Source organism: Anas acuta, chromosome 1, assembly GCF_963932015.1.
Source record: "Anas acuta chromosome 1, bAnaAcu1.1, whole genome shotgun sequence".
Classification (NCBI taxonomy): domain Eukaryota; kingdom Metazoa; phylum Chordata; class Aves; order Anseriformes; family Anatidae; genus Anas; species Anas acuta.
In genome coordinates this window covers 134,804,223-134,831,941 of record NC_088979.1, presented here as the reverse complement: position 1 = coordinate 134,831,941, position 27,719 = coordinate 134,804,223, and the positions used below count along the sequence as shown (strand labels likewise).

The following is a 27,719-nucleotide window of genomic DNA, read 5'->3' as shown; positions in this document are numbered from 1 at the left end:
TTGCAATAAAGACATGTATTTTACAGTATAATTGTATAGTACTAAAATCCTGCTGATTTGAGAAGATAGGTATTAAAAGGAAAAAAATCTTGCAACAGACCAATATCTCAGGAAAATAGACAAAAACAGCTCTAATGAATCTTGTCAGTGACTCAACGAGCTAAATTTGTGTAAGTAAGAAAGCTGGAAATGCTTTTGTTTTCATTATCTGACTGACAGCATTCCTCAAGTGCTTAGTTGCTTATTAATTTTTCTTTATTTCTAATCTTGCCTGATGTAAAAGATATGTGGTCATTTGTGTAGACTCTGGACTTTGCATAGCCTTTAGGTGGGTCAAGATTGAATTCTGTAGTAGTTCTGTTTGCTGTCTGAGGAGATGCTGTGGTGGGTCACTTGTACCCCTAAAGGTGTTTCTTGCTCAGTGAGGCTCAGCTCAGCTGCACTGCCTCCACAGCACTGCACATTTCTGATCTCAGTGCAGCCAAGCCCCATTTTTCTTTATTGTTGTGCAGAACATGAACCACAAGGCCCCTCAGGCTGTGTGTAATTAGTTTCTAACCAAATAATTTATCCATCTCTCAATAACTGGCTGCCAGTGAAGCACTCATAATTTTGGCAGGCATACTGGATGGCTGATTTCCACTGGTGTCATTCAGATTAGTCAGTGGGTTAAGAGATTCATGGTACAGAGAGACAGATTGTATCTTGTCTGCATTATGCCCAAGTAGAGAGATCCAACTGTTGTTTTAAAGCCAAAAGCAGGGTAGCCTGCTCCATGAATGCCATCTCATGGAATTTTTTGAAAATCATGCTTTTTGGAAAAGTCTGCTGTATCCCCCCATTGTGTGTTCTGTGCTCTTTCTTTCTGTTTTTGTTACAAAGGATGCTTGCCTGGCAGCTGGATTTTTGTACTTGAATGTTCTCACACCTTTCTGCAGGTTAGAAGCACAGCTGGCACCACTCTAGTGGTTACTGTGATGTTGTAGGTGGAGGAATTTGACTTCCACTGGAGAACAAGTAGCAAATTGATAAAAGGTCGTGTTTTCCTGTGAAAATGCTCTCTTTACAAAGGAGAAGAAAAATAGGAAAGGAAGAAGAAAAATATAGGAAACAGTTGTGAGCAAACAGAACTGTCTCCCTGCAGCATGTTTTGGTCTTTCATGAGGTATTAGGGGTTTTCCTTCTGCTATGTTCAAACCCGGTAACTTTCTGGCTTTTTATTTGTAAGTAATTGGAGACTACGGCTTCTCTACTTATAATTTAATTTTTCTCTTGGCCATTATAATTGGAGCATGAATCGTTTTTAGCTTTCTCTTGCCTTTTTTACTTGCTTATATGTTCCTGAATATTATTATTAGCCCAAGCCCTGTCTAGAGGCCAGATCCTCCCTTCTGGATCACACTGCTCATGTGTGCATAGATTGGTTTGATTACGGGAAGGACATGCTGCCCTGACTAGATCTGTTATCTCATCAGACCTACCAAGTGCTGTGAAGTTTGAATGCATGTTACACAGGAGACATTCTCGTTATGCTCCATTTGCCTTCCAAAAATACAGTTAAAATATGTGACTATCGGGAGGTAGAATGATGAAGACTGTGCAGTGATTTCTCAAAACAGTACTTTTTCAGAGATGTGGGGACTAAAAGGGGGAAATTTTGCTGTTACTTTTTATAATAAGTCATCAAGTCAAAGTTGGAAGCCAGGAAAACAGTGAGAGGACCTCTTTGGGGAAAAGATGGAAAAGATTTTAGGTGTTTATGACAGTATATTTGCCTGCACTCTTTTGTCTTAAGCTTTTTTTTTTTTTTTTTTAACCTTGGCATTAGTCTCTTAATTGCTTGATAAGAATACTTACGTCTTCCAAATCTATTATTTTGGTGTATATATCTGTATAAATTTTGGTTTGCTTTTTTTGGTTTTCTTTTACAGTTTAGAACTAAGTAGAAAAAGTCTTTCTCCAAAATTATTGGAGAAATGTTTGGAGGAGAAATACAGGTTTTCCAGGAAGCAAACATACCTTACTGTTAGGCCTGATTGTTATAGGAAGTTAGGATTGAGTGTTAGTTGCCAAGGAAACTTCCCCCCACGCACTTTTTTTTTTTCTTCACAGCAGCAGAGAAATGTTCTAAGTGTATGCCTAAAATAACAAAGAGAGGTGATGATGTTCTCTGGGAAGGCTTTTGCCTACCTCCCCTTTCCAAGGTACAGCCTTACCTGTTTTACAGACTGGATTGAATGAGTGCAGTGTCCTGCTGCTAATCTCTCCAGATTTGTGCCATAGTAAATTGATTATGCAGATTTCAGGGAAGTTGCAAGCTGTGTTTCTGACTGCTGGCTCTTGTGCTGCCTTGCACAGCAGTGGTTGCAGGTAGACCATTATTGAAAAGAATGCTGTGAAAAGGGGGAATGTTCTAACTACTTCCACTCACTTCTGACCCAGTTATATAATACAGAGATAATTTCTTTTTTAAAGAAGTATTAAACGCATTTGCCTTGTGTGATTTCTGTAAGATGTAGCTGGTAAATTACAGTTTAACAGGGTGGGGAAGTCTTATTTTTTGACGTTTTATGGAATTTATAAGAAAAAATGTCTTTTATCCAGGAAGTTTTTCCTGAGCATCTGGAAAAACAAAGCAGAACATCCAATATTTTTCTTACTGCAGGTCAGCATTCCTAGATAAGCACCTAGAAATAAGCAAAACAGACAAATCTAAGAGTGAAAAGGTGTTTTTGTAAAACAAAAACACAACAACAACAGTCTACACACATCTAAGACATCATTTTCCTATGAAGTACTTGTTCCGTTCTGGTGCTGGCAGAAAGAGGGTTAGCAGGAATAGGACTGAGCCATTCTAATGGCACTTTCTGTTCCCTGTGACGTCTAAATAAGGAGTCAGTGTTGGTTTTTGCTCAGTTAATTCTGCACATAGAAGTGTACCTAGCAAAAAGTTCAACTTCAAAGTAGTGGAATTGTGTTTTCCTGGGACCCTTTTAGAAAATCGTCAGTTCCTTGAGAGTCATAGCTGACTACTGAAGTAATTTTGACAGAAGTCTTCACTTTCACTAGTCCTGCAACTTACAAAGTTATCTTCGCTAGTCATATCCAGACTCAGACTTTTACAGTAGAAAGAGGTCATGTGAAAGGCTTTCCAAACTGATTAGAAGTTGTTGTTTGTTTTTGTTTTTGTGCCCATTGTTTGGAATTTTTGTTGTTATTGTTGTTGCTCTGCTTGTGTTTTTGTTTTGTTTTGTTTTTGTTTTTTCCAGAGGAAGATAAAGGGAATGAAATACTAGGCACTGTCTGTGTTTTATATGCTGTTATTGAACATAAAAATACTCAATGTTATTGCTGCGTGTAACCCTTTCCCCCTCCTTTTTTTTAATCCATCAAGCTCCTACAACCTTTCTTTTGTTCAGTCAGAAGAATGCAATTAATCGCATGGTGATAGATGAACAGCAGAGCCCAGATATCATACTCCCTATACATAGTCTCAGAAATGTTCGAGCCATCGATTACGACCCCCTGGATAAACAGCTGTATTGGATTGATTCTCGGCAGAACATCATTCGGAAGGCACAGGAAGATGGCAGCCAGGTATCCTGTGGGCACTGAAGTTACTAAAAGATGCTCTGTACCCAAGTGTATTGTTGTATGTGAATGATTTATATATAGATTTCCTATAGATTACTAGCTGGCACTTGGCACAACAAGTGGCATCTGGAGTTTCTGGAGTCTTTTTGCAGTAATCTGGGAGATGCAGTAGGAAATGAAACACAGAAAACTAAGGCCTGGGCAAAAGATACTTTGGTCCTCAGTGCAGTATTTGCTCAGCCCTGTCTTTTGTCTGGGAACTGTTACAAACTCCTGCATGAGAGACGCGAAACATGGAAGGAAAGATTCTTAGGAGAAAATGAGTATGTCAGAAGAGTGACAGAAAAGATACAAATGAGCAGGGCATAGGAGTGTTGACTCTGAAACAGAGAGGCTGGGACTTTGTGAGTGCACAGCTTTGTCTAAGGTCTCCTGGGTTCTGGTGGGGATAGGAAGAGAGCTGAAGAGACCCTCCACTGGGTTGTGGAGGTTGAAACTAGTGACTTGTAAGAGGTGTAGCAGGCTTGGGAAATAGTTTAGTGAACGCAAAAAAAGTAGGACGAGACAGAAGGCCAAAGGTAATACAAGTGATTGAGATTAGCTGTGAGCATTTTCACATCTTAAAATACGTATTTTCCCCCTACATTTTTTGAATGGGGGAGGAGCAGGAGACTAAAATGGACAACACAGGTACTATGTGTGGTGTAGTTTCTGGTGGTGAGCGTGGTGTTAGTGGGATCCTGTTGAAATGCCCTTCAGACTTGACTCTTAATTTAGCAATCGTTTTAATTTTGGAATCTCTAAATAATTTAACACCCTAAACTCCAAAGTCAAAGGCACCAGATTTTATTGCCTGCTTCAGCTGAATAAACAAATGCAAGGCTTTAGGCACACCCTTTCATAGAGGTGTCAAGCCAAAGAAGAAAGTTAAGCAAATCTTCAATGGAAGTTTAATTTGGGGGTAGGGAGAATCCTTTTTCTTCCCAAAAGATTGTTAGCTTGTTTTTTGAGTGTTATCATTCCTCTTCAGACCTTTTTGACAAGGTCACAAAAAGTGTCATTTAGGCTCATCTCTCACTATGAGGAGAATATGCAGTGTCATTCTAAAAAAAAAATAATAATATAATAAAATAAAAAAGAAGGCATTAGAATTCCAGATGTCCAGGCCAGTAGAAGACAAGAACTTTGGGGCAGAGAGTTATTATCTGGAAATGTTTTGAAGTCTTTCTGTTATGTTAGCTAATGTCCTTTTTTCTGTCATCAGAGTTCCCTTCCCATTTATGATTCATCCTTACATTATTTCCCCCAAGTGTGATGGTGGAGAAGAGTGAGGCAAGAATTTCAAGCAATACCTGGCCTCACTTTGCTGTTTGTTTTTTTTTTTTTTATCTGTTCAGCTGCAGCTTTGGAAATTAGAGGTGATGTATGTATTTCTGTTGTAGCATGCTTAACGCTCTGGGTTTGAGTCTATCCAAACTGAGCTTAGGGTTGTCAAGAAAGCAGGGGAGAAAGGGGACATTCAACCTGAATCTCCAACGTAGAGACGATTTGGACTTTTCAGTTAAACTTGCTATACCTTATGAGCTGCAACCAATGTGCTTGATTGCCATTCCAACAAACCCTAAGGACTAAGTGTCTATATCTAAGGTGTTGGTAGGAAAAGTGTTCCTGGGTGTCTCCTGCTTTATGATAATATTTTGATAGCCTCTTCCTTTCCTGGTACATCCATAGCAAATAAAATTGCTCACATTAGATCTGATTAAATGTTCCTCTGTGGGTTGTTTTTCTTTCCTTTTTTAGAGCCTCACTGTTGTGACAAGCCCAGTTCCCAACCAGAACTTAGACATGCAACCTTATGACCTGAGCATTGACATCTACAGCCGCTATATCTACTGGACCTGTGAAGCTACTAATGTGATCAATGTGACACGCCTGGACGGGAGATCTATGGGAGTGGTGCTCAAAGGAGATCAAGACCGGCCCAGAGCCATTGTGGTGAATCCAGAGAAAGGGTATGTAGCAGAAATAGTGATGTGGGGAAATTCAGGCTGAAGATCTTGAGGGTCAAACTGTTTTCTTGGTGCTGACTGGTTTCTGTTTGTCAGAATAAAAGCATCTTTGACATTTGTTAAGATGCCTTGGTCATATAGTGGAAATGTAAAAAAATCAAATAAACTTTCTTTTCCTCTGATCGTTCCTATTCCAGATACATGTATTTCACCAACCTACAGGAAAGGTCTCCTAAAATTGAGAGAGCAGCATTGGATGGAACTGAACGGGAGGTCCTTTTTTTCAGTGGTTTGAGCAAGCCCATAGCCTTAGCTATTGACAGCCAGCTAGGCAAGTTGTTCTGGGCTGATTCAGACCTGCGAAGAATTGAAAGCAGTGACCTTTCAGGTAGAGTAGCACTTTAATTCAGTGATTCATTTGTGTGGTGTGGGTGTGGGGGAATGCAGAGAAAGGTGTCGTCTTTTCCTTCCTACTACAAACAGTCTGTACTGTGATTCTAATCACTCCCTAAATTCCCAGCCAGGGAATGTGCATGATTCATGCAGTGTGCCTTTACAGTCTCATGCCTCTATCTGTGATTTGCATTATTAATTGCTACACATGCTATTTACTTCATTTTCTCACTGCAAGACCTTTGTGTGGTTTCCCAAAGTCAGTTCACAAATAAATTGCAGCAGTTTTTAAAAGGGGAATGGAAAAGGCTTGTTTTTAAAGGCATTGGTTTTGGTGCAATAATCTGTCAATCAGCAAAGTTTCCCATCAATGGAAAAATCTTTCCTACAGAGTTAAAACAGGTGTGGAGGTAACTTATGTGACTGTTATTTTAAGGTCATAATATGAGAAGGATAGAGTAAGATTTAATATCTTCCTGTTCTCAAAAGGAAAAAAAAAAAATCCTTCTTCCAGTCTTGTAATTCTCTTTGTCTGCTCCTTAATGGTGGCTATGCTGCTTGTCTGACCTCCTCTATGAGTTGATTCAGCTCTCCTAACTACAGAAGCAAAACAATAAACTAACAATATAGAAGAAAACTAGAGAACTGTTTTCTGTTGGTTTGAAAAGCTGAATTGGTTCAGCAGGAAGTCCAGCAAGCAACCAGAACTGGAGCAAGTGAAGAGGCAAAATCATGCAGTTGGATTAGGTGAGAGAGAGACCGTTGTCTCCTGTTTACTGTCTGTATGCTGTGAGTTGCTGGATCAGCCTGGCTGTCTCTTGTCTCTTGGGTAGTTATTCAGTGTGATATGAGTTGGGCTAGATGTTGCTGATCACATACCTGTCCATCTCGTTATGTGATGGGGTATATGCCCCCTCACGCTTCTGCTTGTTGGGGGTCAGTGACGGAATTTCTCCTTCCTCTGGAAAAGGTCCAGCCCCGCTCTGAATAATACGTGTCCTTGTACTTCAGCTGAATATTATTCTGCAGTCAGTGTTAGGAAATAAGGACATACTTGGTAATCTGTAAGCAAAATGGAAAATTCAACAGGAGTATGGTAGTTTAGAGTAATGTATTTCATGTATTTCACTGATGACACAATACCTTCTTTAAAAGTAGCAGCATGCAATTCCATTGACACGAGTGTGATTTTCAGCCTTTTTATTAAGTTGGAAAAATAAGCTTTTGTTTTGAAAAGTATTTTAGTACTTCAACTGGGTTGGCTTAGCAAGACTTTTTTCTTCAGTGACTCACGTGGTGTGTCACTAGAAGGTTCAGGATCACTAAAGATCTGTGATACCCCAATTGTTTGCTATTTTAAAACACAAGACATAGCAGAGTTAGTGAATTGTTCCAAAAAACGTGATCATAGAATGGCTGAGGTTAGAAGAAACCTCTGGAGCTCATCTTGTCCAACTCCCCTGCTCAAGCAGGACCACCCAGAGCAGGCTGCCCAAGATCACATCCTAGTGGCTTTTGAAGATCTCCAAGGAGGAGTCTCCACAACCTCTCTGGGCAACCTGTGCCAGTGCTCTGTCACCCACGCAGAACAGAAGGGTTCCTGATGTTTCTGTTTTGTTTGTTTCTCTTTGCACCTTCCCTTCAGGGAAAGGAATACAAACGTATTTGTATATGTTGATAAAATTTCACTTGAGCCTTCTCTTCTTCAGGCTGAACAGTTCCAGCTCTCTCAGCTTTTTCTTAAAGGAGAGATGTTCCAGTCCCTTAATCATCTTCACAGCCCCTCCTTGGACCCTCTCCAGTATGGCCACGTCTTTCTTGTACAGGGGAGCCCAGAGCTGGATGTAGCACTCCAGGTGTGGCCTCACAAGAGCAGAGCAGAAGGGAAGGATCACCTCCCTCAAACTGTTGGCAATGCTTTGCCAAGTGCAGCTCAGGATACCATTGGCTGTCTTTGTGGCAAGGGCACATTGCTGGTTCATGTTTGGTTTGGTGTCGACCAGGACTTACATGTCTTTCTGCCAAGCTGCTTTCCATCTGGGTGGCCCCCAGCATGTACTAGTGAGGCAGGACTTTGCACTTCTCCTTGATGAATCTCATGAGGTTCCTGTCAGATTTTTCCTTGAGCCTGTCTGAACCCTTTGGATGGCAGCACAACCATCTGCTGTATCAGCCATTCCAGTTTTGTTTTGTCTGCAAACTTCTGAGGGTACTCAGCCCGAGTAATATGGGTTATGTTCTAGGCTATTCAAGATTAGTAAATTTATGGGCAGCAGAACATCATACATTCTTTATTTCTATCTTTCTCTGCTATTAGCCAGATATTAGGACACAGAGAAAGAGATGGATCTAAATTCTAGCTCATTTTTTTTAATGATTCCGCTTTAAAAAATAAAAATAAAAATGTGGCTGTCAGATCACTGATGTCACAAAGTACCAGCTCACAACTTTTTTGATGAACATGAAGAAAAATCTTTCCAAAACCTCTCTTGTTTTTGGCTTTTGCACTGGAAATAGATTGCTATAATCACCACAATAAATTGCTAACTGCTGAGATGCATTCCTGTGCTTAGGAATGCTGATTAATAGGCTCTTCTGACCAGCAGAGTATTTTTTTCTGCATGTGTTGGCTTCTTTAAAACAATCTCCTGCTCATAGACTCTATAGATGCCAATACCTATAAAGAGAAGGAGAGAGAGAATACCTTTTATGTGATTCAGTCTCTCTCTTCCTCCCTGTTCTTCAGGCATGCAGTTAGGTCTCAGTTGTGCTGCCCAAATGGGAGATCCTATTGAAGCTAACCAGATTCTTAACATGATTAAGGGGTTGTTTATGAAAAGATGACTGGAATTAGCTCCCTACCATGGAAACTATTTGGAAATTAGTTGTTCTATTCCAGAATAATTAGCATGATTTGGAAATGTCTAATGATTCTGAAATTAAGTCACTTTTATTTGGAAATAAAATGTGCTATGGGTGTGTCCTGATTTTTATTTGTTTGTTTTTAAGTCTTTTTGTAAAAGGTATTGCTGGAAAGAGAATGGTGATGTCAGGGACAGAGCTCCTATTAATCACATCTCCCTCTCATCTGACATTCCTAATAAAGGGAGCTAGCACCCTGATGAGCTAGTTTCAGATTTTATTGTTAGTTTATGGAAAGAGGGATTTCAGTGTCTTGGCTTAATCAGAAATGATCAACTACACTTGGTCACAAATATTAAAAAGAATGATTAAGACATCAATGGAGTGAAAATTTTAAGCTTCCAGAGCTTTAGGAGCATTTTGCAAAATGTCATGCTGATTGACATGGGCATGGTATAGCAGGGTGTGTACAGACTCCGTTTGGGTAGGTCAAGGTCTTACTTAGTTCTAATTATATTCTTTCCCATCATCTTTGCATATCCCCCTCTTCCCAGCTTAGCTTTTTTTTTCTCTTCAGGATGCAGGTTGCAGTTTCTTACCTTTTCCCTATAAGGTGACTCATGTTCATGGGGGTTAATAGACTGTTGCAGTTCTTTAGTTTGACTTGCATCACTCCATCTATTAATTTCTACACCAGTCTGGGTATAACCTCCTTCAGAATCCATCAACATCTTTTCTTAATCAGATCATTGCTGGTGTTATTCCAAATTGGTGGGTGAGAGCCCAGTTTACCTAAGGATTAAAGTTTTAATCTCTGTGTTCTGCTTAAGATGTTACTATTTGCTAAATGTTTGAAATGTTCCTTAACTTCTGAGCTTTGTATGCATTCAGTAAAATAGAGATAAATGCATTTTTGTAGCTGAATTTGTTTGTAAGTCCCTTTAATTGGCATACTGTTGATTAAAGTTGTCAACAGGCCAAGCCAGAAGAAAATATTAAAAACATCTTGGAAATGGTATTGTGGATGAGCATATGCAAAGCCATTGTCTGCTATTTTTAAAGTAAAAATAAGCATAGCGGTAAGCCCAGATATTTGAAATACCTGGATTTATGTGTAAATTTTCAAGCTGTGGCCTAATTTTAGACTGTGTAATATTATTTTAGCATTGCAAAATCTAAGCCAAATCCTTATGTTTGTGCATAATTTTATGCTCAGAGTTTGATAAACTTCATTGAGTATATGAGTGTTAATGAGCATATGATAAAGGTTTTGAATAACATATTTTTGTGTACGAATTACAAAGTCTTAACTGTCTTTGGACAGTCTTTAATGTTACCTCTAAAACATCTGTGGGCTCTCTTCTGTTTACATGCAGCATTAACTGTGACATGTGACAGTTGATCTTGAATATATTTATGCTAGGTAATCTAGCATAAAAATCAGCAAATACTTCCAGAGGTGCAAAGCCTCTTGGCTGCTACTGATGATTGCTGAAGGAACTAAGGAAACTAAATCTTCACTAGGAAGAAAAGAATGTTCCTAATTTAGCTTGAAAACCTTTGTGAAGATAATGTAGTTGAAACAAAATAATATGAGGAAGTCAGAAGTCAAATGTTTACCTTAATCTCATAATTCAGGTGAAAACTACTAAGTGCTTTGTCTTCACTTGGATTTAATCTTGCATTAGTTAAATCAAGCTAATAATCCATTTTCTTATTCCCCGCTGAATTCCAAGACAAAGCAGTTAATCTCTCCAAAAAAGAAAAGAAAAAAAAAAGGATAGATGAATGAAAAGAAATACCAATTACCACCATATTGATAAAAGACTGGATGGTCTTATGAGAGTTGGCCCCCAACTCCAGACACATTTTAAATATAGGAAATGTATTTGAAGCACACAAACTGTCTTCCTGATGAAAAAAAAAGATCATGTCTGAAAAATATCAGTCTTACATCATTACCTTGTAGTGTAGAAGCAATCAAAAAGAATGGTGTAAGCAGTGTAGAAAGTATTTGCAATCGTATTTTGTTTGATTCCAGTTAAGCTAAACTACTCTTTTATTTCTGCAGGTGCTAACCGAATTGTTTTGGAAGACTCTAATATCTTGCAACCTGTGGGACTAACTGTATTTGAAAACTGGCTGTATTGGATTGACAGGCAACAGCAGATGATTGAAAAGATTGATATGACTGGTCGAGAAGGACGTACAAAGGTCCAAGCTCGTATTGCACAACTTAGTGACATTCATGCTGTGAAAGAGCTCAACATTCAGGAATACAGTAAGTGCAATTCCTGTTTGCAAGTGAGAACAGTGCCTGTGAGGCTGGAGGCAGGGAGTGGCCAAGAGCAATGAAGCCTGATTTTCCTTGCCACTAGTCAACATCAGGGCAGATCGACAGGGCCAGAAGTTGGTATTGTTTTGTGTCTGTTATATTGCCAGGGTGGTATTGTTTCCTTAGTGCAGTTGGCAATGGACATGAAATTTACCACAAGCCACCCATCACAATTTGTTGCTGGTGACAACTTTGCTGGTAGGTAGTCCCATAGAGGTACCTGGGTTTTGACTATGTATTGGCACAGTGGAAATATCCTGTTATCACTAGTAGAGGATTTTCTGGATTCTGGCTGCAATACACAAGTCAGGTCTTTAATCCTTTTAGGCAAGCACAGCTCTCATGGCCCTTTACTAGCAGTAAACGTATCATGGACAAGCCACCCTGGCTGCATGTTTTAAGGCAAGCTGAACAATTTTTGTTAAGGGCAATTCATATTGAAACTAAATGATGGAAGAACAACATGAATTACTCAAAGGAAGTGTGCAGTAAATAACAATATGTGTTGAACATGTCTGCACTTCTAAAAGTTTTCTGTTTGCCCAGGATATAACCTTTCCCCACATACACTCACTTGAAACAATGGAAGCTGTATGGTTAAAACAGCGGAGCTGCTGTCTTCATGGAGGAAATAGGCCTAGTTAATAGGCTGTGATGAATGCCTTCGAGACATATGTAGAAAGACGTCTGGGGATGTTTAATTAGAGCATCAGCACAGACTACTACTAGTTTTGTTTGCTATTAATCTCAGTAAATCTGTCAGGAGTTCCAAGAGAAATATGTTGTCCTTATTAAACATTAAAATGAAGAGATATTTAACTAGAGCATGTTAATTTGAGTTTTGGAGACAGTGTGAAAGCTCCAGAATTCATAAATTTGGAAACTTAACTTTTTTAATGGTCTTTGATAGAGAAAGTTAAGTATGGAATCCAAGGTATCTTTTTTCTTACTAATGCTTCCATTTTTGCTGGAGCGCTAATTCTACTTCACATGAGAAGCAAATGGTTTGAGTACTGTTTACTGCTTTGGGAGACCAGGTGGCATGATTCTCAGTGTATCAGTTCACAGCCAATTACTGATGTGTGTGATAATTATTTGTGTGTGTAAAGGAAAAAAAATACAATTAAATACAACTTTTTCAGAGTTGTGTTTAGAAATGTCCTCCCCATCAAGATGGGAGTAATGAAAGGAGCTCTGTGAACACAAAGAAATCAGTGAAAGGTATGAAAAGATGTAGGTATTTTTTGTCAGTGAGCTCACCAAATTCTTGGAGAGTAAGTCCAAGGCTTTTTCCAGATTCCACTAATTACTGCAGTGTACTTGGAGGAGAGAAAAATAAAAAAAAAAAAAAAAAAAGAGAGAGAGAGACAGAGCAGGGGATAACTCAACTGCCCAGAATCTCATTTACTTATCCTCCCAAGTGTGACTGCAGTTGTACTACCTGTCCGTCTTTTCTTAAAATCACAGGACAACACCCTTGTTCTCAAGATAATGGTGGTTGCTCACACATTTGCATTGTGAAGGGCGATGGCACCACACGCTGCTCTTGCCCAGTCCACCTTGTTCTGCTGCAGGATGAGCTGTCCTGCGGAGGTAAGTCCTTCCCATGCTCTGCGTCACTGAGCTCTCAGCTCCTGGGTGGGGAGGTCTCTATTTTAGGGCCAACTTCTGAGCAGAAAGAATGTGACAGTGCACCAGATGTTGTAACATGATTTTACATGTTTTACCTTTTTGCTTCCCCCTCCACTCCCCGAGCTAAACCTGCAAGTTTTGAGGAGTAAAAGAATAGAATCTTAGAAGCTCACTGTTGAATGCGGATTTCTGTTCACCCTTTCTATTTAAGACCACTGAATTATTTTGATTTTATTTTTTTAATTGTATGATTTTTTCTTTTACTACTTTTTATATCATTCTGCATGTTCTCCTTTTTCAGCTAGTGGTAGACTCTCCTGTGTTGCATCGCATCTTCTGTCTGTGCCATTTCATTCTTCTCTGCTTTTCTCCTGAAACTCACCCTGTGTGTGCCTTTCTGAACTGCAGTCCCAGAAGAGCCAGTTGCCTCCTCCATGGTGATATGGCCACTACAGCCTACGCCCTGATGTCTCCAAGGGTGGGGCTGAAATTTTGGGAGAAGAGAGGCACTTGGGTGCTTGGGTCTCTTTGTACCACCGTACTGAATTGATTTATTATGCAATCTTCTCGCCATCAAGGCGACGTGTGGTCTCACAATGGAACAAGAGCTAATATAATCCAGATATTTTCTCAGAGCAAGTTTAATACCAGGCCAGAAAGGGGAGGAGAGGAAAAGGAAATTAAAAAAAATTAAAATAAAAAAAAAAATCCATGCTTACTTACTGCATGAGATTAACAGTTACTGTAGTAAATGTTAAGTAATAGCTAACAGCTGTGTTGCGATAGCGGGACTTGACTAGATGGAGCAGTTTTTTGTCATTTTAGAAGAATTTTGACTCAACAGAGCTGTCGAGGGCACATAACTAGACATTGAGTCACAGTGATCCATCTGCAGCGAATTACATCCTTTTAACGTTTTCTATACACTGACTGTTGAGCATAAAAAGGGAGTGAGACATCAGTTGTGTATACAGTGGTGCTGCAGGAAAGAGGGAAGTGGAAGAAAAGTTTGTTGACTTTAAATGAAGACTTTAAGACCTACTAAGAGAAGGGTGTAAGAAGCTGAAGTGGGAAGGAAAGAAAAGAATCGTGTTTTGAGTGTGCGTGCTTGCTTCTCTGTTCCTCTTATTCTTTGTCTAATGAAACTCCATTGACTTGAACCTGCAGCTGTCACTTGGGGCTCAAGATCTGCTCAAACAACTGTGGAGGCAGTGTGGGGTGGAAATTACATTATGATGTGGCATGTTTATCAGCTGTCTGATTAATCAAAGCAGCTGAGTTATTCTTGTCCTTACCTGTTGTGATCTGCTGCTGATTGTTCACCTGGATTTTTAATTTTTGTTTGTTTGCTTGATTTTTAAAGAACCGCCAACTTGCTCCCCTCAGCAGTTCACCTGTTTCACAGGTGAGATTGACTGCATCCCAGTGGCCTGGCGCTGTGATGGTTTCACTGAATGTGAGGACCACAGTGATGAAAAAAACTGCCCGGTGTGCTCAGACACCCAGTTCCAGTGTGAAAGCGGACAGTGCATAGACAGTGCCCTCCGGTGCAATGGAGAAGCAAACTGCCAAGACAACTCAGATGAGAAAAACTGTGAAGGTACAGAGGATCTTTCAAAGTATGATGAAAACAGAATTTTTCGGGGGACACTATGGTAGATACTAAAGTTATTGCAGAGTGTAGGATTTGGAAGGATCTGAGCTTCTGCTCTTTTGACACAGAGTGGGACATTATTTCAGAGCTACATTCCTTTGTTTCTCCACCTGTAAAGTGGAAATAACGCTGACTTCCTGCACAGTGGTTTAAGCTCTGTGAAAAGTACTATTTAAAATGGTATATTTTAAAACTCTAAAAACCTAGTAACTCTGGAGTGATTTACAACATGGAGGAAACCCTTGTCATAGGGTTCTGAGGTTTTTTGAATACTTTATGCCCACTAACGGTCTGGGGATTGTTTATTTTATTAAACTGAATAAAATGAAATAAAATGAAAACTTCTCTGAGTAGGTGAGAGGGAGACATGAGATTCCTGCAGAGTACAGCAGAAGAGAGTATTTAAGCCGTAGTCACATGGAGGGAAGTGCTATTGCCAACAGAATGAGAATTAAGTTCTTTTAATTTTGGAAAGGACAGGTTATGCTCGTGGAGTCTCAGCTACCCTACCACTATACCAAGTGAAACATTAGAAAACTTGACCTTCTTTTCCCCAGTGCACAAGTAGTGAGGAGTTGTAGGGACAACTTCTAAGCTTGAAAGGATGCCTCTTCTGTGTATCCTTTCAGTACACTTTCTTTGAAGAGGCTATCTAAGAGACTTTGAATAAAGGCTGAATTTCTTTCCAAAAGATGTGCTCCAGCTCAAACAAAAATATACAGACCAATGCAGAAATTCTTTTTTATGGAAGGTGATTTTTAGCCAGATGGGATGCCAGCATCTGAAAATGCTTTGTGCAGTTGCCATCCAATGGCTAGAGATATCAGAACAGGGGCTGTTTATCACCTTCAAAGGGGCCCTAGTATTCAGAGCATTCAAGTTGATTGCAGGTCAGAAAAGCCTTTAGTTTAACTTCTTAATTCAACTGAAGTCAGAAAGAATTTCTGGATTTATGTGAAACAGGAAAAAAATTTGAGTAAACAACAGCACCTTTTTTCCCAGAATAGTAGTTTATTTTATTTTATTTTAGGGAAAACTCCAGTTTTGTATTCTGTCTTTCATTTCAGTTTGAAAACATAATGTCAAGTGAAATATATTGTCCCATAATCAGGGAGTCTTCTGCTTTACAGGAAGAGTACAAGGGCATTGAGAAACCACATTTTTCTCTCTTAAACAATTTTATCATTGTAGTTTGGCAGATTTAATTTTAGTAACTTAATTCTTCTCACTTATATTACAGTAAATGCTTATAGTTGGGGATTCTTACAGTAATTTTACAATAACCATGTCCCGCGATAAGTACCTGCATTCTCAGTGGCCTTCTGCTTCTGAGTTATTTCAGTTGAGGTGACTGTCTCGTAGAATGATCTTACTGAAAATAAACAATGAGGACCAGGTACCCACTGTGCAATATTCACTCCAGAACATCTAATCATTTTTTGACATGAGGGACTTTTATGCCCCACTGGCTGCTTCAGGAAATGAAGCTAGCAACAGACAAAGCTCTCTCAAGATGTCCCGGATTGTGTGCCTTGGTGTCTGGTTCTCTTAATTGTTTTAAAGAGTAGAAGTCTTTGATACTGACTCTTGCTGTCTGGGGGGGCTCTCTTTCCAGTGCTTTGTTTAACTGATCAGTTCCGCTGTGCCAGTGGGCAGTGCATTGGTAAAAGCAAGAAATGTGATCACAACCTGGACTGTAGTGACAGCTCAGATGAACAAGGATGCTGTAAGTGTAAACCCTGAGACTAAAGACTTGGTTGCGTTATCTGCTATTTATTTCTTAACTTCTCAATGAGTTAGATTTTAATCTGAATGAATTGTACCCAAAATGGATGCTCTTGTTTGTAAGTGCTGTCATGAAATTAATGCACAATGTAGTAGAACCGGAATCACAAATATAACTATTATTTTGAATTAGCATAGCAGGCTAGTAATTTTTCAACATACCTTTTAAAACTTTTAAGGGAAATAAGAGGTTCGTTTTACTATTATGAGTTTGTAAGCTGAGATGGTGCAGTATTAAAAATCCTTCTAGGAGCATGAGGCTTTTACGTAAAACTGCTCTCTGCTTCACCATTTTCTCACCCACAGAATTAATAGAAGGTGTTTTTAGAATCAAATCAACACTGTGTACAGAATAAACCTTCTAAAATTTCATTTGCATCTTGAAAAGATGTAATTTTGAGCTTGATTTGTGATTTGTAACATGTGATATTCCCTACCTTGAAATCTCCAGAGTTCTGCAAGAAACCACCACCTTTAAAATTCCAATTTGAAAGTTCATTTTCACTGTTGGTATTTTAAAAGAACTTGCAAATAGGGACATTTCTTCTTGTGTTAGGTATCTATATATCATAGATGACATACATGTAACGTGAAAATGCAATGACAGATTTGGACCCCTAATCTTAGGAAGGAGTAACGAGAGAAGTTCTGTCATGCTACAAAGTTATTAGCAACATTATCAGAGGCATATATGGTTATCTTTATAATAGGTCAGATATTATTTGTTTTTGTAACATAAAATTAGCCCCCCAGAGTAAGTTGCAGTTGTCACTGTTCCTCTTCCAATATGATCAGAAGTCTGTTTTCTTATCTCTGTAGACTGTGACAGGTTGGTTAAAGTGTGGGTTTGGTGTTCAGGGAGAAGGAAATATGTTGAGGAAAAGACTTACAGTAATGGTTAAGATGTAAAACACCGACTAGAACAGGAAAATACTTTAAAGTCTGCTTTTCTTGTCAAATTCATGAAGCACAGGCAGGGGGTTGTCAGTTACTCCTATAAATGTCATTGCTTAGAATCAGTATTGTAGGGGAAGCCATTCGTTTTAGCTGTTGAATAATCACTTCAGATACAGATTGTTTGTAAAGATGGCACCTCTAAAGCTGATGCACAGCTGATATGTGTAAACATCAGAATGGGTGAGACGTAGAGTGGGTTAGGGAATTCGCTAAATAGCAGCAAGCCCAAAATTCATTACTGATGCATCATCCGTACTGTTCAGCATAAATGTTACATAGTTGAGGAGATGGAGTGCCAATCTGTTAAGCAGAGTGATAACCTAGGTGCTTATGTGACAAGGTGAAACATAAGAAGTAGTTGTCATTGTCTTTAATGACAAAAAAAAAAAAAGCCTAACTGGAGTCCTAGCACAGTGGAACCTGAAGTCATGGCTGCAGGTCATCTTCACAGAGATCAAAGGGTGATAATCCTGCCTGTGAGCAGGTAGAAAGTTTGTGACTTAGTTCATCAGCCCCCCTGCACATGCGTGTACTGTTTTTGTCCTGGCATCTGTGGTTCGAAAACATCTGCATATGTGCAGCTATTCATGTGCACAGGTGGCCTCCCAAAGCCTTCAAACAGACCTGTCCCAGTGCCTGTTTGTTCCTAAAATACGTTAATTTGAAAGCTGTTGTCTGCCTACAGAAGCAGAGGCTATGGAAAGAGATCATGAAAACTGATGTTGGTACCTGAAGCTGTTGGATTAGCTTCTATAGTATGATTTTCCTTTCTCCTAGACACGACAGAGGAGCCTGCTCCACAGCCCAACAACACGATAGGCTCCATCATTGGTGTGATCCTCACAGTTTTTGTGGTTGGAGCAATGTACTTCATCTGCCAGAGGGTGCTATGCCCACGCATGAAGGGAGATGGGGAAACAATGACCAATGATTATGTGGTGCACGGACCAGCCTCTGTACCTCTTGGTTATGTGCCTCACCCGAGCTCTTTGTCAGGATCTCTTCCTGGTGAGTAAAAAGTGTGTTCCTTGCCTTGCTCTTTGGCACCACATAGTTGTAGCCGAGGGTACTGTGCATGTATGCACAGGAGACTTCCATTCCAGATACATAATTCTTGCTGTGAAGCTATTGAAAGACAGGACTGTCAAGGGTTGTTGCTATCCTTGATAATAATGAACTGCTATTTTACCCATGCCATCCACATCCAGCATTTAGATACTTGACAGAGCCAGAAGCTCAAACAGATAAACATGGGAGTTCTGCTGCTGCTCAAGCAGCTTCTTTTTGTGGTGGTATAGCATCAGCAAGGTGTCGTGACAGTAGAGGGTAAAGTTATACAGAGTTATATTTGTGTCACTCTCTTTCAAGAGTGTACAATTATTCTTGTTAGATTTGTAGATTGTATTTGTATAATTGTGAAACTTCTTATAAAGTCTGTAATGAAAAGCAATAACTGTATTCTTGGCTTATTTCATTTGATGATCAAGTGACTGATGCCAATCCAGGTGTGTGATGCTATTGCTGTTTAAAAAGTGAGACTTGATTATATTCATTGCTTTTGTATATATTGATTAACTATATATTGTAACCTATGGCTTTAGATCCAGCAGGTTCCAGTTAGAACATACAGGTTTTGTGAGTCTGTTATAGGGTTAAAATAATGTACCAAATTTCTTTGCTTTCTGTAATAACCTGTTTTCATAAGCAGGTCTTTGAGGAGAACTTCCACCGTTATTTTGAGCACAGTTGCATACCTCTCCATTTCCCGCTTGGACTCTCTGCCAGCATGGTTTAGTCCAGCAGCAAAAGCTTACTTAACAGTGTGGAAATGAAAGAATAAACCCTCTCTTCTGCACAAATTTCAGTTGCTCAGCTAGGTGGTCAGAGTCAGTTTTATGTTTTGTTCCAAGGCATAGAAATAGTGCCTGAATGCCTGTTCTCTCAAGTCTTTTACAGCCGTTCAAGTGAAAGGAATCTATTTCTCTTCACACAGCTTTAGTACAGCCCAGCACCAAGTCCCACAGTTCAGTAGCTGATACTCAAAACCAACATGCTTATCCCCTGGCAGTCTTCGTTCTGGTTCTCCATCAAGGAGTATTGAATTTGTTAATATCATAAAGATTAATTTTGCTTTTAATTTTTCTTTGCTGATACTCCTGTTATCCTCCCTACTTTTTTTTTTTTTAATGTTTTCCTTTTCTCTGTTTGAATTGAATATTGACATACATCTTTGTTCTTCTTTAGGGATGTCTCGAGGTAAATCTGTGATCAGCTCCCTCAGCATTATGGGAGGGAGCAGTGGACCACCCTATGACAGGGCCCATGTCACTGGAGCCTCTTCCAGTAGTTCTTCAAGTACCAAAGGCACTTACTTTCCTCCAGTAAGTCATTCTGTTATTCACAGACCTTTAATAACTTTCAGGGAAGTGCCTTGGAATAATTAGTTGACAGAGGAATGTTTTGTTTTAGATTTCTAGCCTAACAAATTTGTTTGAATATGAGATGTGATTTTGGAAGGGAAGGGAGAGGAGGTTGTCTTTTTCCAAAACAATAGGAATTTTATACTACTTTTTAAAGCTTTATAGAGCTCAGTGACAGAAAAAGAAGTTAGAGTGTCAGAAGAGATGAAAAAATAACTGTAAATATTGACCAGCTCTGGCAGAGCAATCTCCTTTCATTGTACTCTGCCATGTGCCTCTTGACGTAAGGCTTTACTTGATTTTCTATAGACATTTGAATGAATTAAAATGAAGTTTTCTTGCACGTTCCAAAACAAACAAGTGTCTTGGAACTCCATAGCATTTTTATAGTCACAGAACAGAAATGTGATGCATTAGATGCTATATACATGTTGGTACCAGCCCTAGAGGGCTCACAATCTACTTGATTTTTATAAGGATGATCAAAGGGCTGGAGCACCGCATATGAAGACAAGCTGAGGGAGTTGGGGTTGTTCAGCCTGGAGAAGCCTGCCTTATAACAACCATCCAGTACCTAAAGAGAGCCTACAAAAAAAAACAAGAGAGACTAACAGGGAATGTAATGATAGGGCAAAGGGAATGGCTTTAAACTAAAAGAGATTAGATGTTAGGAGAAATTTCTTCACTCAGAGGGTGGTGAGGCACTGCCACAAGCTGCCCTGGGAAGCTGTGGATGCCCCAACTCTGGAAGAGTTCAAGGCCAGCTTGGATGGGGCTTTGGACAACCTGGTCTAGTGGAAGGCATCTCTGCCCATGGCAGACGGGTTGGAACCGGATGATCTTTAAGGTCACTTCCAACTCAAAGCATTCTATGATCTGATGGTTGTTTTAGCTACTTTACATGAAGTCCACAAGTTGCTGTCTAGCATTAGTTACATGCTTGGTCAGCACGGGATGAAATATTCAACTGTCTGTTTTGCAGTTCTGAAAATCAAATCATCATTTTGTATCTTCAAATTAGTCTAATAAAAATTCAATTTCTTGACAGTAAAGGGAACAAATGCTCGCCTTGGACAGCAAACTGCAAATATTCTAAACAGCGTAGTGCTTAAGAACTACAAGCTAGTAGAGGTAGATATTTGCCAGTTTGCCTAGGGCAGTGGTATCCCCAGTGGCAATCTACTGTTGAACAGCTAGTTTCAGCTTTACTTTTCAGCACTGGGTATGTCAAAATATCAACAGCAGTCATCATTTTTGAGAAGAGCTTAGTAATGTCTTCTATGGGAATGGTAACAAGCAGGATTTCCAGGATCTGTTAAAGAACTGGGAATAAACGTAGGAAAAATCCTGTTTGTTGGGAGGGGCTGTGCATGTAGTTCTCAACCTAAGGTTGCTATTAAAAAATACTAAAAAGAAAACTTATAACACTGATGTTTTCTTGATTCTCCTTCATATCTTAACTGCAGCTTTTTTCTTTCTTTTTCCTTAGATTTTGAACCCACCACCTTCACCAGCTACTGAACGTTCACATTATACCATGGAATTTGGTTATTCTTCAAACAGCCCATCCACTCATAGATCCTACAGGTAATTGTTACTACAATGGCTTCTGTCAGGATCAAAGCTGTAAGTGTAGAATGCAGAATAAAGACAGTGCCTGCTCCATAAGAATTGCAGTCAAAGGCACTAATTCTGCAAGTACTAAAACAGATGCTTAAATTGGTTCACATGTATCATGTCACTGCTGTGTGTGTTTAAGTGCAGCATCGTTTGAGGTTAATCATACAGTAAGTGGGTTAGTGGTACACCTCTTGGGTATATTGCCTTAGGGAGAATAACAACACTCATTCCTGTCACAAAATAAGTTAGTTGCTGACTTGGTGTCATGATAACAGAGCCAAAGACACATACCCTGGAATGAAACCTGCATTGTTTTAGCCTTGTTATAAATAATTTGTTGTGTAATTATCAGAAATGATAGTCAAACATCAAGTGGAAGGAAGCTGGCACTATGAAGGCTAGTATTTCAGGAGTAATATTAATGGCCTAGATAAAGCACAACAAATCTAATTTGACATATTTAGTGATAATATCTGAAAAAGGTTGCTAACCTTTTACTTATTTTCTTTGACCAATATTTATGGACATGTTAGTTTTATCCTTGTTTATTTGAATACATCTTTCTCACCTTCCTTGAGAGTTCATTATCATTTCATAACTAATTACCAAAAAAAAAAAAAAGTGACCTACTACCCAAGGGTGTAAAGGTTCCCCTCCCAAATCACTAGAAGATCTAGTCAATGAGAAGAGAGAGCTGTATATGTCTCCTGAAAGAAATGCCTCCCTAGTACACAGCCTTTGGGGGCTTTTGGATAATGAGGTCTCTGGGGCTGAAAAGATATCTCTTTTCCATCAGCAGAAAATATGGCCTCTGTTGTGCTGAAGGTCAGAGTAGATGTTTATAATGGTCCCTTCCAGCCATATGAAAAATGATTAGCAATTTAGTAATGAAATAAAACCAAATCTTGGCACCAGCATGAACCCTTCTGATCACTGGTTAGCTGATGTGACTTCTAGTGTTATAAATGGTATTAAAGATGTAGTGTAGGCTTAAATGTTTTCAGAATGCTCCCCAGCCCAAAAATAAAACCTAGTTCTGCTGCTTCAGATCTGTTGTGGTCTTTACTAACGTTCTGGCTTGAATATAGAGGAGCTGCATCCCCACCTGCCCCCAGCTACGGATTTTGATGGTAGCCGACCACCTCACCATTTAAAAATGGGCTCATTTTAAAAAATGCTTTATGGTAGCAGCCTTTGGGAATTTCCTCCAAGTTTCTGGTCTGGCAGGTGATTCTCCTGACTGCTATGAGGGTACCAGTTGATTTTTGGTTTCTCTCTCAACTTGGAAATTAGTCCGTTATCCAATTTATGGATACTAGAACATATTCTCCAAGACTGCAACACATCTATTTTTCCCCACAGTGTGCTTCCAGCCCCACTCTTAGGAGCAACTTTTTTTTCTTTTTTTTTTTTTTTTTTTTTAACTTCAGCTAAGGCCTTTAGGGAGCCTGTTGTTTGTAGGTAATGAATAGTTAGTATCCTTTTCACTGGTTACTCTAATTTGACTGGTACTGTGCAAAGGCTGACTTTGGCCACATGAGTAGTTAGCAAGTTCGCTGTGTCAGAGAGAAAGGTGATACTGTGCATCTGCTGCAGAGGTTGGCCCCTTGCCTTTTCCCACCCTGACTTACTGCCACTCACTTTTTCACGGCTGTGTTGCCTGAAATGCATGGCCCTTCTCCATGTCAACACTGTTCCCATCTATCTCCCCACCCACTGCAGCTACAGGCCTTACAGCTACCGGCATTTTGCACCTCCCACGACCCCCTGCAGCACGGATGTCTGCGACAGTGACTATGCCCCCAGCCGAAGGGTGACAGCAGCGACGGCCAAGGGCTACACCAGTGACTTGAACTATGATTCGGAGCCCGTCCCGCCACCTCCGACTCCGCGCAGCCAGTACCTGTCAGCGGAGGAGAACTATGAGAGCTGCCCACCCTCCCCGTACACGGAGCGGAGCTACTCGCACCATCTCTACCCGCCACCGCCATCCCCCTGCACAGACTCCTCATGAGGGGCAGCCCCCCCCTCCATTATCTGCCTCCGCCGTGAATGTGTAAATACAAAATGTTCCACTGGGGAGGGGGGAGGGAGCTCTCGGCGAGGGATGAGGTAGGACAGTGTACAGTTAAATGTTATTAAGTGGGGTGGAGGAATACTGGAGATATTTGTACAGAAGAGAGAGAGAAAAAAAAAAAAAAGGATATTTATATATTTTCTTAAACAGCAACTGCTGCTTGTGCCATAAGAAGAAAAATTTTTGTATAAAAGAACCCAAACATTTGTACAAAAAGTTTTTATTTTTGCAAACGGAACTCAAAAACATGCCTTAATCCAGTGAAGTGACTGAGCACATAAGGAAATGGAAGAACCAGGATGTGTCACTTGTCCAGTGAGGTGAGATGTTGTGGAGTTTGTCAATACCAAAAATGTTTGAAATAATTAATAATAAAGAAGTCCGTCTCAGAGCAGCATACCATAGATACTTGGAAGTAGCCAAATAACCTCTATATTAACTACAGAGGGCCAGCAACTAAAGTTAAACTTGAAAACGCAGTCAGGACAGATATTAACCTTACATAAAGGGCTTTGTTTTCTACAGGAATACAGCAATCGTAGCAGTGAATCCAGAAAAATAATCACTTTTTTTTTTTTTTTTTTTTTTTTAAAGAAGACACCTCTGTTTTTCTTTAATGCATTTACCAAACTAGAGCATTTAGAGCTCTCTCCTTGCTTCTAGAATTTCAATGATTTTTGTTGGGTATATTTTAAAGTTTGCTTTCTTAACACTGTTTAGCTTTTCTCATCTCTTCTGCATCCTTTCTTCCTTCCCATGTCACTTAAATCATATAATCCTAATTTAAAATACTGCTAGAACTGGGCTGCTGTAAATTCTTTTTTTCCCCTCCTAATTAGCCTTGTCATGCAGTGAGTGTCATGCTATACATTACTTCATTCATTTTGCCAACACAATAGGATTCTGTTTTGTACCGGGTAAGTGTGATTTTCACATAATTGACAAGGGTAATATGCATATACCTGAATGACTTTTAGTCCCTTAAAAAGAAAAACTTATTTTGACCTAGTGCCCACAAAATGTCAAATATTTTTATACCACATATAATATAGACAGCATATTTATAAACTATAAATTTAACCATGGATTGTTACTTTTACTGTAAATGAATAATATATCCTTGCAGTACTTTCAGTGTGTATTGATACCACAGTATCCAAATCATATAAATATATATATAAATATATATATTATTTTTTTTTCCTAGTAAGGAAGCATTTAACTTTCAGTGGAGCAACTGTCCATAAGAAATAGATGTTTTGATCATTGGAAGGTGTTCCCTTGCTGTATTAACTGCTCATGATTTCTGTTAGGTAAAGCCAGTTTTCTCAGTATGATTTTGACATACCTCCTCTTTTGCGTGGTGTGAGTTTAATACTTTAGTATTAACCGCTGTGAATGTCAAATTTAAGATATTCTTAACCAAACCATTTTATATTCACATCTCTATTTTTGTATATTATCTTATTTAGCCCCTTCTCCCTTTAGTCTCACAGTGGTGATTTTGAAAGGGAGAGTATATAATCAACTGAAAACATTATTTCTGTAGGTTGAAAGACAACCTAGGATGTTATTAACTCCTCTTTGACTCCAGTGCAGTGTTATGAATTTGCTTTGACTGTAGCAGAGCTCACAGTACACCTGATTCTAGATGGCATTATGCATTTGCACCTTCTGTTGATATTAAATCCACATTGAAGGTGCTCAATGCCTTCAAAGGTTGGACCTCTGAATCTTCTCTCTCATTACAAAGGCTTTTGCATTCTTAGCCTTTGGGCATAGTATGGATGCAATAACTGTGCAGAGGTGCCATTTGGCTTTCATTGTTCTCTGTTTGTTTCCCATCCAGTTTCAACTAAGTGAAATAATCTGAAAATGTGGCATGGGCTTTAATTCATACTGTTGACAGAATTAGTGACAAATAATTCTTGCTAGTGCTGCCAATCTTGCATACTGGAGCCTTGTCTTGTTTCAGCTCCAAGGAAAACCATGGCATTTGAACTCCCAGCTATAATAAAGAGTCTTTCTCGTAGTCAAAGATAACTGAGAAATCTTTAAAACGCCTGGATGGACTACAGGCTACTACGGTTGATTTCTGGATCTGGTACTCTGAAAATTTCCCCAGCTTCATTCTAGGTATCTAGGAATTGTGGTAGCTGTTCTTCTGGCTCTTCCTTGTTGATGAAGAAGCTTGTTCGTGTTCTCCAGCAGGATGGATATTGAGGGTCTTGTGAACTATAAGGGAACTCGAAACCATTTATATGAAGGGGGGAGGGTGGGTGTGTTGGGGTGGGGGGAGTTGAGGCTGGCATGCCGATGAGAATAGAAACTTCTCTGTTGTTTACATTTTTTCACGTGCAGCATTCCGTGTGGGGTTCACATGTGGAAACTTGCACTAATGAACTCAGAAGAATATTGCATTGTTATATCTCAGTCCAAGTGCTTGTACTGCGATGGCAATGGTCTCTTCTTGCAAAATACTTTTTCAGTGTGCCAATTTCTGTTTGAAAAACTCTCGAGGTGGTTAAGCTTAAGGAGTGGTATCCTCTTTCTGGGGCAATTGCACTGTTTCACTGAATGTTCCTTTTCTTAATTGTGTAGTTTAGTGTAGAGTTTGATCAAGTCTTTTAGATAAGTACATCTCACATTGTGCATCAGATATTTTGAGTGATCTGCCTCTGGAAGGTTCATGTGAAAAGCGGGAAGGTGGACAGACTAATTTTTGTTTTTTTTTCCACTGAAGATGACCAGCATAAGGAACAGACTGTTCTTTGTCTGGAATTACCAAAGAATTTATTTAGTGGAAAGCTGTGATCTGCCTTTGCACGTACCTGTACTTTCCCAGTAAATCTAGAGTAAAATTCAGAACAAATTCTTGTTCTGTGAAGTTCCTCTTAAGCAAGTATCCAAATTGTAAAAACATAGATGCAAAAACTAATATGTGCACCTGACACAATCTCAGTGGATGAACCATATACTGCTTGAACATTGAGACTGAACAATTCTCATAGTTCCTCTCCGCTGCTGAACCAGTCATGATTGATACTCTATCCTTCCCTCAGTCAGGATTGTGCTTTCTGCTGCTTCTCAAATTGACTGAGCTGTAGGTAAAATGCACATTTTAGGACTGTAGGTAACACACATCAATTCAGGAGACAGCTGAAGCGGATGTGTAGCATTAACATTGAAGTGGTCACATTGATCTCAATGAAACTGTTTGTAGACTTCAAGCAATGCATAATTGTCCTTATCTTGCAGCATCAGACATGTATAAATTAGGGGTATTTAACATAACTCTATTAAATGTGCAGTTTTTTTCCTCTGGACACCTAGACGGTGTTCATAGCTGAATGCCTGGGCAAGGAAATAGCTACATACTCAATCAGGAAAGGGACAGTCTTTTTTTTTTTTTTTTTTTTTTAACAAAACAAAAAAAAGGACAGTAAATTCATTGAAAATTAGTCTGTGAATGTTCAGCAGGAGCTTTTCATGTTTAAATGGCAACATGATACTCAATTGCCTTTTAAAATTGTACCTGCCATATCATACTGCCTGCATTTCAGACCTCCCTATGGAACATTCATTGTTTTTCCACAGCTTTTGGATACTAAGATATTTATGGAAAAAAAAACTTAGGGCAAATGGAACATGCATACATATAACATTTGCATTTGAAATAACGAATGGTTTTCATGAATACAAATTCATGCAATCTATGCATGCATTAAATGGAATATTTACAGTAATGTAAAACATGCAAATGAGCCAGTTTATATCAAAGGATTCATTTTGCTGTGAGTTGTAACTTTCAGTATGGTAAATTCCAGAGTACCGCAATAACATTTCTCCCATGTGCATGTATTTATGTACAAGTATATGTATGCAGGTACCCATATCTTTGGTAATGTGAATTTACCCAAAGTTAATAATTTTCTTGTGCATGCATGCATGCACATTCACACACCCACATTGGCAGACTTGGCCTTGCTGCCTTTCAAAGTGCTAATGCTGTCATACTGTCTCAGGCAAGCTGGACTTCTTTTGTCTAGTTTGTAGAGCAGACTACTTGCTACTTTAAACCTAAATAATTAATGCTCTGTCATGCTGGATAGGAGAGAAAGCACATTTTTTATACTGCTCTATTATTTTGGAGTCCATTCTGCAGATAAGTAAAACTTTTATGCTTTCTGTAAATACATAAAAATCAATCTGTTGTAGTAATTATGAAGAAAAATGCACCCAATCTGGCAGGTGATACAATCCACTGCAAGTGAAGGAGCATTCAGAAAATCCCTATTTATTGCATTAATGGGCTTTGGCAGAGTTCTGATCTTTGTTTTGGGCATTGCTTCTCTATTTATGTCTGATTCTCTAGTAATGG

General features: G+C 39.2%; 1 protein-coding gene across 2 annotated transcripts in view; it reads left to right on the top strand.

Moving 5' to 3' along the window:
• Positions 1-26,849, top strand: part of LRP6 (LDL receptor related protein 6) — a 125,488-nt gene extending 98,639 nt beyond the window's left edge. For both annotated transcript variants that reach the window (XM_068658502.1, XM_068658492.1), the window contains 11 exons: positions 3,395-3,597; positions 5,395-5,606; positions 5,801-5,991; positions 10,930-11,139; positions 12,661-12,786; positions 14,189-14,425; positions 16,095-16,205; positions 17,999-18,229; positions 19,466-19,602; positions 21,131-21,228; positions 22,984-26,849. In XM_068658502.1, coding sequence (XP_068514603.1) covers positions 3,395-3,597; positions 5,395-5,606; positions 5,801-5,991; positions 10,930-11,139; positions 12,661-12,786; positions 14,189-14,425; positions 16,095-16,205; positions 17,999-18,229; positions 19,466-19,602; positions 21,131-21,228; positions 22,984-23,275 — 2,048 coding nt within the window. In that variant the 3' untranslated portion in view covers positions 23,276-26,849. The remainder of the gene's footprint in view (positions 1-3,394; positions 3,598-5,394; positions 5,607-5,800; positions 5,992-10,929; positions 11,140-12,660; positions 12,787-14,188; positions 14,426-16,094; positions 16,206-17,998; positions 18,230-19,465; positions 19,603-21,130; positions 21,229-22,983) is intronic.
• The last annotated feature ends 870 nt before the right edge of the window (positions 26,850-27,719 follow it).